Source organism: Parambassis ranga, chromosome 21, assembly GCF_900634625.1.
Source record: "Parambassis ranga chromosome 21, fParRan2.1, whole genome shotgun sequence".
Lineage (NCBI taxonomy): Eukaryota > Metazoa > Chordata > Actinopteri > Ambassidae > Parambassis > Parambassis ranga.
The window spans coordinates 13,449,904-13,463,250 of record NC_041041.1 but is presented as its reverse complement, the minus strand read 5'-3'; the positions used below and the strand labels follow the sequence as shown (position 1 = coordinate 13,463,250).

General features: G+C 41.5%; 2 protein-coding genes across 3 annotated transcripts; one reads left to right on the top strand and one right to left on the bottom strand.

The window, feature by feature from the left end:
- Positions 1-520: 520 nt before the first annotated feature.
- Positions 521-9,155, bottom strand: ehhadh (enoyl-CoA, hydratase/3-hydroxyacyl CoA dehydrogenase). The gene is made up of 7 exons (XM_028394505.1): positions 8,796-9,155; positions 7,720-7,823; positions 7,118-7,287; positions 6,738-6,849; positions 6,072-6,176; positions 3,043-3,384; positions 521-2,658 (listed from the first exon to the last, which is right to left on the bottom strand). Exons 1-7 carry the CDS (start codon positions 8,867-8,869, stop codon positions 1,406-1,408), a joined length of 2,160 nt encoding a protein of 719 aa, XP_028250306.1. The 5' UTR covers positions 8,870-9,155; the 3' UTR covers positions 521-1,405.
- Positions 9,156-9,199: 44 nt separating this feature from the next.
- tmem41aa (transmembrane protein 41aa) lies at positions 9,200-12,590 on the top strand. 2 transcript variants are annotated; one of them, XM_028392920.1, is made up of 6 exons: positions 9,200-9,461; positions 10,358-10,508; positions 10,900-11,061; positions 11,335-11,473; positions 11,617-11,847; positions 11,959-12,590. In XM_028392920.1, the coding sequence occupies exons 1-5, from the start codon at positions 9,223-9,225 to the stop codon at positions 11,835-11,837; spliced, it is 912 nt and encodes a 303-aa protein (XP_028248721.1). In that variant the 5' UTR covers positions 9,200-9,222; the 3' UTR covers positions 11,838-11,847; positions 11,959-12,590. The 2 variants fall into 2 exon arrangements, with proteins under 2 accessions (XP_028248721.1, XP_028248720.1); XM_028392919.1 differs by having other exon boundaries at positions 11,617-12,590.
- Positions 12,591-13,347: the final 757 nt, after the last annotated feature.

Below are 13,347 nucleotides of genomic sequence, written 5' to 3'. Positions count from 1 at the left end.
CCCCTCCGTCAGCTTCAAAAGATCAAGGTGCAAATTCATGTCCAGCTCACATAAAAGCAGTGTTTTAAAAAGTGAATTTTTTATCACGATGAAGTTCTAACTAATGTCACATTTAAACTATTTAGATTCAAACAAATGCATCCACCTACAAAAAGCAGTAAAGAGTTTTCAGAAACAGTGCAGCTAAATGGAGCACTATAGACACAGCTGTTCAATGTATATGTGGAGTCTTCTTCCGCCGCTAGGTGGCGCCCACCCAACATCTCAACATTAATGCTGAGATTTTCCTTGAGAATGAGCCATTGATTTATATAAAAGCAATTTAGAGCTGCTCGTCTCCCTCAGCTCTCTGTCACTGCTGCAGCTGAGTCAGCTGAAAGCAGCAACAGAAGACACAGCACAGGAAGAACAAGTCTCCCTGATGGAACTAATGAAATGCAACAAAGCACGTACCTGAATTAAAGGTCAGAATAACGTTTTAATGTCTGCTGGATGGTAGTATAAAACACAAAAATCAATATGTGGCTGTAGAATGTCTTTATTTAAGTATCGCGTCATCTTGTACATTATAGTAAAAAATACATTATTCATAATTAAGACAGGAAAGTAAGACATTTTGTACAATCAAAACAAACTGCAAATCTCCTTTGGAAAAGTAAAGCAACACATTCATATCTTTGTATTTTAGTATTTTGCTTATAATTAATTAGCAATTTAATAGATACATCCATACAATCTAAGGAATTCAAATAATGACGTACACCGATTTGCTTCAAAGGCCGGCATGTTCTGTTTTTTTGACACAGCAGTAGAGAGGTGTTTCTTTCAGCTCTCACAAACTATGCAGAGACATTTCAAGTATGCTGTCCACCCAAACAAACACACAATCAATAGAAACAATCAAGCCTCCACTAAACTCCAGAGGAGCTCCTTGTTTTCCTGTGGCCTTCCAGGTATACAGTATATGAGTTAAGTGCACCATATTCTTCTCATTTATGATACAATTCTACACTTTAACCTCTTTGAATCTTTGTATGTACTCTACAGTTTAATTACAGTTTATCTACGGTTGATTCAAATTATGTTTTGTATTCAGTCTGCATTTGCACATGATGGAGGTTTTAATATACTATAAAATAACTGTTGATCAATGTGTATTGTTCCCATTTTTTGCCCTGTCGTCACATTGTGTACCTTGGGTACCTTTTGCATTACCTTTGTATTTCCGATCACGTCCAAAAAACATTGCTCTGATTTGTACATTTGATTGTGTAGTGTAATAAACTGGTAGCTCAGTGTTAATATTCAGCCTCTTCCAACATCAAACAAAATTAGCCTGAAGCATGCAGCATATGTTAATATTGATCGAGGTATGAGATCGCACACACTAAAGCTGGAATGCGGTTTAAAGCTGGCTGTGGAGTTTCTTGATGACCTCCCTCCACTTGTGGATAGGTGGGCTGCCATTAGCCACAAGCTTCCTGAGCAGGGTGCTGGGGTGCAGGCTGGGCACATCAGGGTGAGCCTGGTGGTAATACTCCAGCCTCTCCAGGACTCTGGCCAACCCCACCATGCTCGCATAGAACATGGGGCCTCCGCGGTGCCTGGGCCAGCTGTATCCAAACATGTAGATGACATCTATGTCTTCGGGTCCTGCAGCTATTCCATCCTCCAGGATTCGGAAGCCCTCATTGATCAGGGAATAGAGGCAGCGCTCCAGCACTTCCTGGTGGTCTATGCGGCGCACCACTAAGCCATGTCGGGCTCGATACTCCTCCAGAAAGTTCTGCAGCCACGGGTCTGGTTTTGCTACCCGACTTCCGGGTTTGTCATATTGATACCATCCTCTGCCTGTTTTCTGACCAAACCGTCCCTGCTCGCAGAGAAGGTCTCCCAGAGGGCTGTACCTGTGGCCTTGTCGGATTCGAGCTTGCTGGCCTGTGGTCGCATCAGAAGTCACCAGCCCATCTGCCTTCCTGACTCTCCAGCCCACATCAAGCCCGGAGAGGTCGGACATCCTGAACACCCCCATGGCAAATCCAAACTCCTCCAGTGCTTGATCTACCTGCTCAGGTGTGGCTCCCTCTTCTAAAAGGAAGAGAGCTTGTTCCAGGTATGGTTTCAACATGCGGTTTCCCACAAAGCCACGGCAGTTCCCAACAGCTACGCTGACTTTGCCTATTTTCTTTCCCAGGTGCATGGCAGTGGCCACAGCATGAGGAGATGACCGTGGCCCATACACCACCTCCAGCAGCTTCATGACATGGGCAGGAGCAAAAAAGTGCATCCCAACCACCAGCTCTGGGTTGCAGGTTTGAGAGGCCAGCCTGTTGATGTCTAGGCCTGACGTGTTAGTACAGAGGAATGTGCCTGGTTTACACACAGCAGACAGCTGCTTAAAGACCTTCTCTTTCAGAGCCATGTCCTCAAACACAGCTTCAATGATCAGGTCGACATCTGCTACATTCTGGATGTTAGGGCTGTAAGTGATCTTGTCAAGAGCAGGAGTCACCCCCCGTCTCTTTGCCCCTCGCTCCAACATGCCAGTTACTGCCTGCTTTGCCTCAATCAGCTGCTTTTCCTGCGTCTCCACAGCAACCACAGACAAACCTGCTTGTGCAAGTGCCACGGCTATCCCTCTTCCCATGGTCCCCAGACCTAGAAGGGCAAAATCACAGAGTTACTGCAGAAATCTCCCAAAATCCACTCAAATACAATCAAAACATCGAATGAATAACATATACAACTATAAATAAGTAAGACCTTTTTATGTAATGACAACTTACTGAAAAAAAGTTTTTCCAAAGCTTGCAATTTTAATGCACAAGCTGCTGAGCTTCACATATCCAGATTGTCATACAACCAATCCTCCCTGCAGGGGAGAGTGAGTTCATCCATTAAAACTCAGCCGAACTAAATGGAGGCTTAGTTTCCATAGGCAACATGAATTTGGAGTTGCCACACAGATAGCCTGATGAGTCAGTGTGCTTGTGCTAATTGAAAGCTGAGGACACGTAGAAATTAAAAGCTTGAAGCTCTTACCAATGACAGCTGCTTTATGTACAGGCCTGGGCTTGCTTGTGTCCCAGCGGGCTCCACTGGACATGCTCCACCTGCCGACGGCTCTCTGGGCAAAGAAACAGTACTGCAGAGCACGGGCCTGGCCTGAGGTGAAGAGGGTGGCCATCAGCTCTTTCTCTCTCTCCATACCCTGAGAGTAGGGCAGGGTGGCGGCTGCACGCACTGCCTGTACACATGCAACCGGAGCTATGGCTCCACGGGCACTCTGATGCACCTTCTGCATTGCTGCCTCAAACAAAGCATCAAAATCAGAGTGGCGTGGACATGGATAACTGCTGATGCGACGGGAATCCAGTGACTGCCCTGAAAGAGACACAAAAAATGACCTCTTTAGTTTTGTGACTTTTTTGACAGCTAGAAATAAATCAAGAAATTTACACTGTAGTGACATTTATCCATTTGCATAACTACATTTCTACACTAAAAAGTGCTTCCTATTTTCCATTTGTGCCACTTTAACCCAATTTCTCAAATTTGTCAGCCAGCACTCAGGACGTTTGGGTATAATTGGTTTTTCAGGCACACTGGTCCACTCAATCACTAGATAGACTAGTGGCTTCTGCAAGCAGAGTGATTTGACAGACCATTTCCAGATAATCGCAGGGACCCTGCCACTGCACTGCTACGGTTCACCTTCACACATCTGAAACCTAATGAAAAGCAACAATTTGGTTCCGGGCAAAAAAAAAAAAAATTTCCAACTGTGTGAGTAAAAATGGGGAAATTGATTTTTTGTGGTTCTCGGGTTTTAGAGCAATGATACAATACCAGAGCAATTCTTCAGGTGGAGGTACATGAAAAGACTTAATAAACGGTCCCACAACTTTACTATACAGTATTTTCCCGTCAGTGATTTACAGTAAGTCTGGGAACAATAAGAGTGAAGAAACTGGCCACTCTTCTAAAACCCTGTTAAAAGCATCTTAATTCCCATTGCTGTCTCCTCTGACATGATTACATGAGACAGTAGTCAGAATCCTTCACAGCTCCACTGAATTACACTCAGCCGTGGGTCTGGGCCAGAAACTGGGTCACCATGGCAAACCTTAAAGGGACAGCAGCCACATCTGATTGATAATATCCACCAATTCCTGTAACAAAGAATTTTGTCTAAAGCGTTATATTGTAGATGAAGAATCATTGGTTACACAGTTAAATACATATACTGTCTACAATGTAATGTCAGTGAGGTGCTGTGTGTCAGTGCAATGTGATTCCAGTGTAATTTAGAGGAGCATTATTGCAGTGGTTAATCTGTAAATGGTTGAGCTGTGGATTTGTTGTGCAGCAAATGGGAATCCTGGCTATCCTGACAGATGTAGCCGGCAGATGTTGCGACAACTGGGGTAAAAAAGTTAATCTCGTCACCAGCGTCAGAATTTGTACATGTGTGTGCATGTGTGTCTGGGATGGGTGTGCATAAGAGGCCACACGTGCATCATTTTAAGTGCACATTTTGTTTTGCATAAATATCTACCAATGTGACCTGTGTGCAATGTGCCTGACTAAATATATCTGCAGATCGCAGTGTCACAAACATGTCACACACTTGGATTGCATTTTTATGCACACACACACACACAGACACACACAGACACACACACACACACTGTCCTCACTTAACACTCCTGCTAATCAAACCTTAGGCTGGAGTATCTGTCAGAATCTCCACAGCTTTGGTCCTATCTCCTCAAATCTCCCATCTTGTATGCTGTTGGCTTCTCTGTCTGACTCACTCTAAGCCTCAGCTTTACAAACAACACTCACTTCCTCACCCACTCAAAGTCATCTTGGCAGTATAGTGTGGGGGGAAAAGCATTTGTATAAAGCATAAGACTGCTATCATCTTTGGACTGTCACATGTAGTGAGATTGTTTGCTAAAGACAGAATAATATGCACTAACACACTTCCTGCAAGCTAAAACAGCCTAGAAAAGAGCTGACATTGACAAGAAATCTAGCAACAAACAGGGTCACATCAGTGAAACTCTCAGCCTGCAGTACAGTAATAGAAACATCATGAAGAGGAGTCAAAGTCTGTGGAACAACCAGTGCTCTACAGAAGCAAGCCAAAGTAAAATACACCTTCAACATAGCAGAGTGGGTGCTAGGTGTCCACAGTGGGATATAACACACACAAACACTCAAATGAATACAAATATAGCAGATATTGGTCAGATTTGGTGCTTCTTTGCAAGTGGTTGATGAGAAAATTAAAACCACACTCATGTCAACAATGAGTCTGCTGGCTAAGGAAGGCTAGCAGAGAAGGGAAACAAGTGGACAGAGCTGGCTTAGCCTTACAAAATGTGGCATTTCTAACACATATATATACATATATATATATATATATACATATACATATATATGTATATATATATATACATATACATATATATGTATATATATATATATACGCAACATATATATATATATATAAATGGCTGCTATTAAATAATTTTGCACAATAACAGTGAAAAAAAGATTAGCAGTGAAAAAAAAGATTAGAGCTGGACTACTAATGCTGTCCGTCAGCATCTGAAAGGTTTATTCTTTACACAGACACAGGGACGTGGCACACTTACGCAGCCCATTCAGTGGGTAACTGAGTTGGACTCACGTGCACGGGGCAATCCTCACATCCTCCTAAATGACTGGTGAAGGCCCATTATTAATATTCTAGGAAAGTTTGTCCCTTTTCGCCCTTTTGAATAATACAGCAAAAGCAGTGAAGACATCAGAGCACATCTGACAGAGCTATGAAACATTCATGGCTTCTGTGGTAGAGGATCTGGCTGCTGTGTTTTCTGCTTCCTTTGACTTCCACAACCTACATGTCGACACTTCTTGATGTCCGACATGCCTAAAATAACTGCTCTGGGAGGAATTTCTCTTCCTCTCACCAAGTTAATTTTTAAACCAGTGAAGACAGAATGTATTTTAGTACATTCAGTGAGTACAGCGTGCTCTTTTCAAAATTCATATCTCACCTGCAACACTCAAGGCAAACTTCACAGCCACATCAACAGTGTTGTGATCAGTAATTTGATCCACTATTCCGAGCTGCAGTGCCTCGGTGGCAGTCACATGGCGGCCTGTGGGAGACATGACTGTCATCAAGGCTCTACATGAGTGACGTGACATTTTAAATGATTAGATGATGAATCATATGACTTGACATTAAGACATTTTCCATATAATGACAACATCCACTGTTTGATTCAGGTCTTTATCAAATATCTGAAAAAGAATACTGCAAATAAAATAAAAAATTATAAAAAGATGAATTGGACACAGTTTGACATTTCAGATATTAGGAACAGCAGTGAATTACATGATGCGCATAGTAAAACTTAACACATGCTGACCTCTGCTGGTCACATGTGTGCTTGTAATAGCAACTGCATATGTCTGCAGGAATTACCTACAATCAAGTGCTCTGACAAGGCAGCGACAACAGAATATTACATTTAAGGACATGTATATGTTGATCTAATATGTAACTGGAACTAAAATATATAAAATGTGTGCACACACAGGATCCTGTAAGAACAACAGATAAAGATGTTTGGTAACATCTTCATATTTACCAATACTGTCCTTAAAACCTGTTTTAACTCTGTAAAAGTCAAACAAAGTAAACCTATCCTTGCTACCTGTGGTGATGAGGTCTAAGGCAGCTGGGACACCAATGAGCCTTGGCAGACGTTGAGTTCCCCCCGCAGCTGGCAAAAGACCCAGAGTCACCTCTGGAAGCCCTAGTCTGGCCTGAATGGACACAAAGAGTGAAGAATGAAAGGCACAGATCAGTGAGGGTTCGCAAGGCATTCTTTATATAAAAGATGTAAATAACCTCATATATCATTTAAATGAATGATAACAGTTAGAAGGTATACGATGGATAGAGGGCAAATAGGATACCACTGATTATTTCTCTGGACTATGTGTGCAATTCAGTCATTTGCAACATGTATAAGTCTCAGTCAATGATGCAGCTACACAAAGGCAAACAGAGAGATCTAAAGCACGTACTAACTTTAGAGTGTGCGATGCGGTAATGACAGCCGAGCGCTAACTCAAGGCCTCCACCTAAAGCAACCCCCTCTATGGCTGCCACCACCGGCTTTACTGCAGACTCGATGGCATGGATCATTGGTACCAATGGAGGCCCGGACATGTTTGTCCCAAATTCCTTGATATCCGCCCCTGTTACACACATTAAAATTGAAGATGTGATCAGTAATTTGAACAGAACGATAAGATAAAACATATTGTAATATGTGCCTCTAAAGCAAGACTGGCTTTAAAATATATGCAGATCAGTGACTATTTTGTAATCAATAGTTTTAGTCTGTTTGTTTTTTTTTTTATTAAAAAGTTTTTACATTCTCTTGTGTGACGCAGGCAGGTTGATTAACAATAAACCTAGTGCAGGTTTAAAGTTACATTTTTTCATGTTATTTGCACTAGTTGTATATGTTTTATTTATAGTGTGAACATGCAATACAATGCAATACATCTCAGTGCAATCATTTTTTTATTTATTTGATGTTGTCTGTGATTGGTTCGTATTTGGTTTCTAACCACAATATAAGTATACAAGTATAAAAGAAATAGTAATAAAACAAATGTCTTTACCCCCACAGAACGCTCCCTTCTGGCCACAGATGACCACAGACTTCACCTCTGGCTCACTGAGCGCCCTCTGCACTGTGTTAACAATGCCCTGCCTCACTGCAGCACTGTATGAAAAACAGACATATGACATGTTTTGTTACCCTTTACACTGTTACTGGTTGGGCATAAATAGGAGTACATTCTTTAAACTAAAGCCCTCTCATGAAAAAATGAATTACAAACAGAGATGTTGTTGCAACACATTTCCGATAAACTCTGAAATAAACAAGTTGAGCACATCATGAACTCTGTTAAATTCAGCTGATATGCATTATTTAAATACCACATACATTATATATGGATCTTGCTCCTGTAAAACAGGGTGATGGCAGCAACATTAGAAAACAAACAGGACAAATGTGTGAGTTAAAATGTCATTCTGTTTTATTACCATAGCTGAGGTGCCAACCGTGCCATTGAGCAAGCCCAAGGGCTCCACTGGAGCTGCCAGTGGAAAACAGACCACACCTGTGTGTTGTATGTGTTTTTACTTTGTTGATGTGAACGAGGTGCTCTGGAGATAGACAGCATGCCCTCAGTCATGAGTAAATGATTAATTACATTTTTTTGCTGCGCTGCATTCTGTCTCAGGCTGATGGTGTGCAGCCTGTTTGGCTTGGTCCCTTGCAGAACCTACCTGCTGCCTGGGGCCCTTCTGTGTGAGGTTTGCATATTAAGATGACTGGTTCATTAAATTGTCCTCAAAAGGGTGTTTGTCTCTGATATGTTAATAATAGTTAATAGCAATATTCAACTGAACAAGTTGAAAGCAGGCTAAAAAATGAGGGCTCCCAAACTCGAGTACTGTACTTGAGTAAATTTTTATCTTTTCCTCTAACGCCGCCTTTTGGCTACACACTGTATTTATCTAAACAAAATCTTGTTTTTCTCTCTGGTCGCACAAACGTATGTGTTTATTTTTTCTGTTCGAGTTTAGCAAAGCTTTTGCATATGTAATGTCTCCACAAAAGATACATACAATTTGTACTCGGTAGTCATCGTGGTGCAAAACAGCTGTGGTTCAGACCTCTGCTTACCTGAGTGCATTAACAGGAGGATTTTGGAGAGTAATCAAACCAACAGACCCGGAAACACGAGTGTATTGAGCCATTCTGTCGAACGAACACACTAAGTTGTCGCTCTGTGTTTTGGTGTGCAAGCTGGACTTTGAAACTTATCTCCTCTTAGCAGAACTACAACATCACCTTTGTCACGCTTTTCTCTGTTTTCTTTAGCGAGTACATGAACGGTCTTCCTCTGCTTCTGCGCCACCAACTGGGCTGGAGGCGAATTAAATATGCTATGGTTTAATTATAAATATATTATTCTATAATATTACGTTAAATTATAGATCATGTTTTAATAAATAACTAGCGTTTAACGATGGTGTATTTTTAGTTAATACATCCGGTTTTTGTTGATAGGCGGATGTGACGTCACTGCGGCGGTGGGTCGTTGCTCTTAATGATAACAACAACAGGAGGCGAAGGAGTCTGTGGTTGTGGTTTACTGAGCAGTATGCGCTCCCTCGTCGGTCTAGCCGTTGTTGTGACGGTAGCCAGCCTGTATTTGTATTCGCTGTCTCTGTACCTCCCCGCGGGACCACAAAGACGTCTCCCTTCTCCGAGCGGTGTCCAGACTGAACATGTGGAAACATCAGCAGAGCCTGAGGAGCCCGCTGACAGCTCAGGAGAACCGAGCAGGTGAGTTAGCTGTTAGCTGTTAGCTAGTTAGGCTGAAACACTACGTAAACTGTGTTTGAATTTAATTTGTACGCTGCTTCATCAGTGGTAGTAGCAGCTAATGCCAGCATAAACACAAACCCTATTGAATCTGAAAATAGCTGTGCAGAAGTCTAAAAATACTGACTTCACCTGGAAAAAACATGTATAAAACATCCTAAACATTGTTTTCAGCTGCTGTACGGCCAAATGTTGACGTTGTACATGTTTATTGGTATCCTTTGTCAATTTTAAACTAAAACTAAGGTTGGCTTGACCTTTTTAGTAGCATATCATAATGGACTTTATTTTTATGCAGCAAAATGCCATATGTTATAGAAATTGTCTGAGTCCCTGCTCTGAGCTCTGTCTATAAATTAGCTAACTGAAGCTTATAGCCTGCCAATTCATCTTCCTTTAGTTTAAATGTATCTGCAATAGACAGGTTTCAATCTCAGTTGCAAGCCTATGACACAATCAGAGGAATCATACCCTAAAATGTAAAATAAATACAACCACAACATTACTCAATAGTGGTTTGACATTTAGTTACTCATTAAGAGAGCATTTTCATGTGGTAACCCATATCTTGCATTTTGTTACTTACTAGCATCTAGGTTGAGTTGATATCATTATCATATTAGAAACTGTTGTTATACACTACTGGGAAATACAAGATACTATTTCAGGTCATGACAATAATACATAGTGTTTGATAATCTAAGATGCCATTATATCAGCATTCCCTGGAATCCTGTTGGTGTGAAGTTGGTTGCTATAATAAGGGTAATTGAAAATAATCACAATAATACCTCATGTCTTTGGACATAGAAGAAGAGTGAATTATGTGATTAATTTAAGTGTGGATGTTCTCACAGGTTGAAGTTCCCCTCAGACTTGGAGGAGCTGCAGGAACTAGCTGAGCTTTTGCAGTTTTATAAGACAGAGCATACTGGATATGTCCTGCTGCTCTTCTGTAGTGCATATCTCTACAAGCAGTCCTTTGCTATTCCTGGATCCTCATTTCTGGTAAGAAAAAAAACACAGAATGAAACTTGACAGAAAGTTGTAGCTGAGGTGTAAAAATAATACAGCTTGCATGCAAGATCAAAGAGTATTAGAACTGTGGTGTGTGGCTTGTGTCTCCTCTTTCTAAGACAATAAATATATTTAGAAAATGCAAGTGACAACATGACATCAGATTTACTTTTATATGTCAGCCAGGCTGGGATATTTTTCATCTGTAATACTGTAGTGCTTTGTTCACAACTGGGTGCTCAGCACAGAATAAAGGCCCAAACCACACACCACATGCAGGTTTTGTGGCTCTCACCACTGTTAGGTCACACAGTGTTCCTCACACCTTTCTCGCATGGTGATTGTAACACAGGCCTTTGGTCCTCCACTTGTCATTGTGCAGAACATTCTTGCTGGAGCTATATTTGGACTATATGAAGGCCTGCTGCTTGCCTGTGTTCTCACCACTGTGGGCTCTACTATGTGCTACCTCCTGTCCAAGGCCTTTGGAAAACGTTACATTGAAAACCTCTTCCCTGATAAAGTCTCCATGCTCCAGAAAAAGGTACATCCATGCCACCATGTGGACAGAACTCATTCAATGCAACAAATACAGAATCTGGGTATTTGAAACATGCAAATGTGTAAAGCACCAATGTACCAATTGTGACCATATGGCTGCTAGAAGGGAAATGGCTTAACACTGCTGATGGTAGTACCAAAGAAACCTAGGCTTCAGTATCATATCCTGATGTCATTAATGTTTTCTACTAAATTCAATGCAAAGATTTAAGACATCTCGCTCATTCAGACACTGAACATGCATCTACTCTTCCAGGTGGAGGAGAACCGGGACTGTTTGTTTTTCTTCCTGCTCTTCCTGAGATTTTTTCCCATGACTCCCAACTGGTTTCTGAATATGTCTGCCCCGATTGTCAACATTCCCATCACCTTCTTCTTTTGCTCAGTCTTCATTGGTAAGCACACATTGTTCATCTGATTGATGTTCGTAAATGATGTAATACTGCTGCAGCTGACGTAGTACCAAAGCAGTTCTTCAGATAATATTCATGTCACATCTCGCTGTGACTCATTATTGATGTGCTGTATGGTTTCCTAGGCCTCCTCCCATACAACTTCATCTGCGTCCAGACAGGTGTCATGTTGTCTGAGTTGTCATCGTTGGATGACTTGTTCTCCTGGGAGCGGCTCCTCCAGCTGCTTGCCATCGCCTGCATGGCTCTGCTGCCCAGTGCCCTTATCCGCCGCTTCAGTCAGAAGCGGCTCAAACTGGATGTCCATGTACAGAACGGACTTATCACAGACAAGAAGTTCCAGTGATTGGTTCTGGGTATGAGTCTGTTTATTGGATGCCTTTTTTTCTGCAGAAACCGAATGTATTTTAGAGTGGTGGACGTTTAAGATCAAACCTCTGTGAACATGTGATCCTTTTTCTCTAAAGCCACCTGGAGATGGACGGGGATGCTGGCCCATGGGGGATGTGATGCTGTGCCACGACTTGTGAGCGCATCCTACCTTAAATGTACATAGATGTATGAATGTACAACATTTGTATGGAGAAAGAGATGAAAGGATTTCTAGGACATTGTGCTCATGTCACATACAGTAAGGGCACCGCTTCTAAGTACTACAAAGTGCCTCTCAAGCAGTTTCAGAATTCTACCTCCAACATGGACATGTGGGAAACTGAAATGTAAAGGGCCTACATATTTCTTGGTTTGTATGAGGTGAAGTTTTCATTGTCTTCTGCTTAAGTTTTGATGTTCGACAATCACTTTGCAGTTTTAGCCTAAATTGCAAAAGAACAGTATGTATGGATGATGATGATGATTTTTTTAATTGTACGATGTAATTTAAAAATTATAATTGTGTTAAAGCTGTTTTTAAGGTCCCAGATTTTGGATCCTGCTGGATTTTTATGTTTAAATGAATGTGCAGCGTGAAGCTTTAATTTTTATGCCTCATTTTTGTGTGTGCGTGTCTTGAACAGTATCCTGATCCTGAAGTGTTGAAACTGCATCAAGTGTTATTTAAACTCTTTCTTGGGTTAAGAAGTAAAATTTTCCATCTGTAGTTTTGTGTCACTTATTTTACTTTCCACTCACTGTTATATTATTATAAATATTAGAATAGGGCTGACTAGCTCTTAAACCTTAGCCTTTAGCAGAGCTATGCTGTTATAGGCCTATGCTGTGGGAGGACACAAACATGATCCACTGAGCAGCTCCCCTACCCCCTCAACACCAACACCATCATCTATTCCTTCACCTTCTCTCCTCTCTTCTCCCTTCCTTACACTAAACCAACCATGTCCCAGTATTGTATTTTATGTCTCTGTGTATCCAGTCTTCCTCGTTGTCTTTCTCCCTCTCTCTCTCTGTATCTTTCTGCAGGTCTCCCTCCCACCAGATTGGCATGCTGACCTACATCCAACCCTCTGATGAATTCAGTGTCAACACTTGCCTATGTCATTCTTCTATGTAGTGCAACATACCAGGTAAAATACATATAAATACAATACATAATTACAACAACCTGTCATGTTTGTCCTGTAATATGATGGAATATGTATGATGTTTGTTGCATGTTTGTTCCTTTCTCTCTCTTTCATCCTCTCTGTCCTGTCTCTTCTTCTCCTCCTCTACCCAGCTGACTGTCAGCAGGAAGGTCCTCACTCATGAGCCGGGTCCTGTTAAAGGGAGTTTTCCCCCACCACTGTCTGCTTGCTCGGGGGCTCTGGGTTTCTGTAAAGCACCTAGAGACAATTTTGATTGTAAAAGGTGCTATATAAATAAACTCAATTGAATTGAATTGAATTATCTTTCCTGCC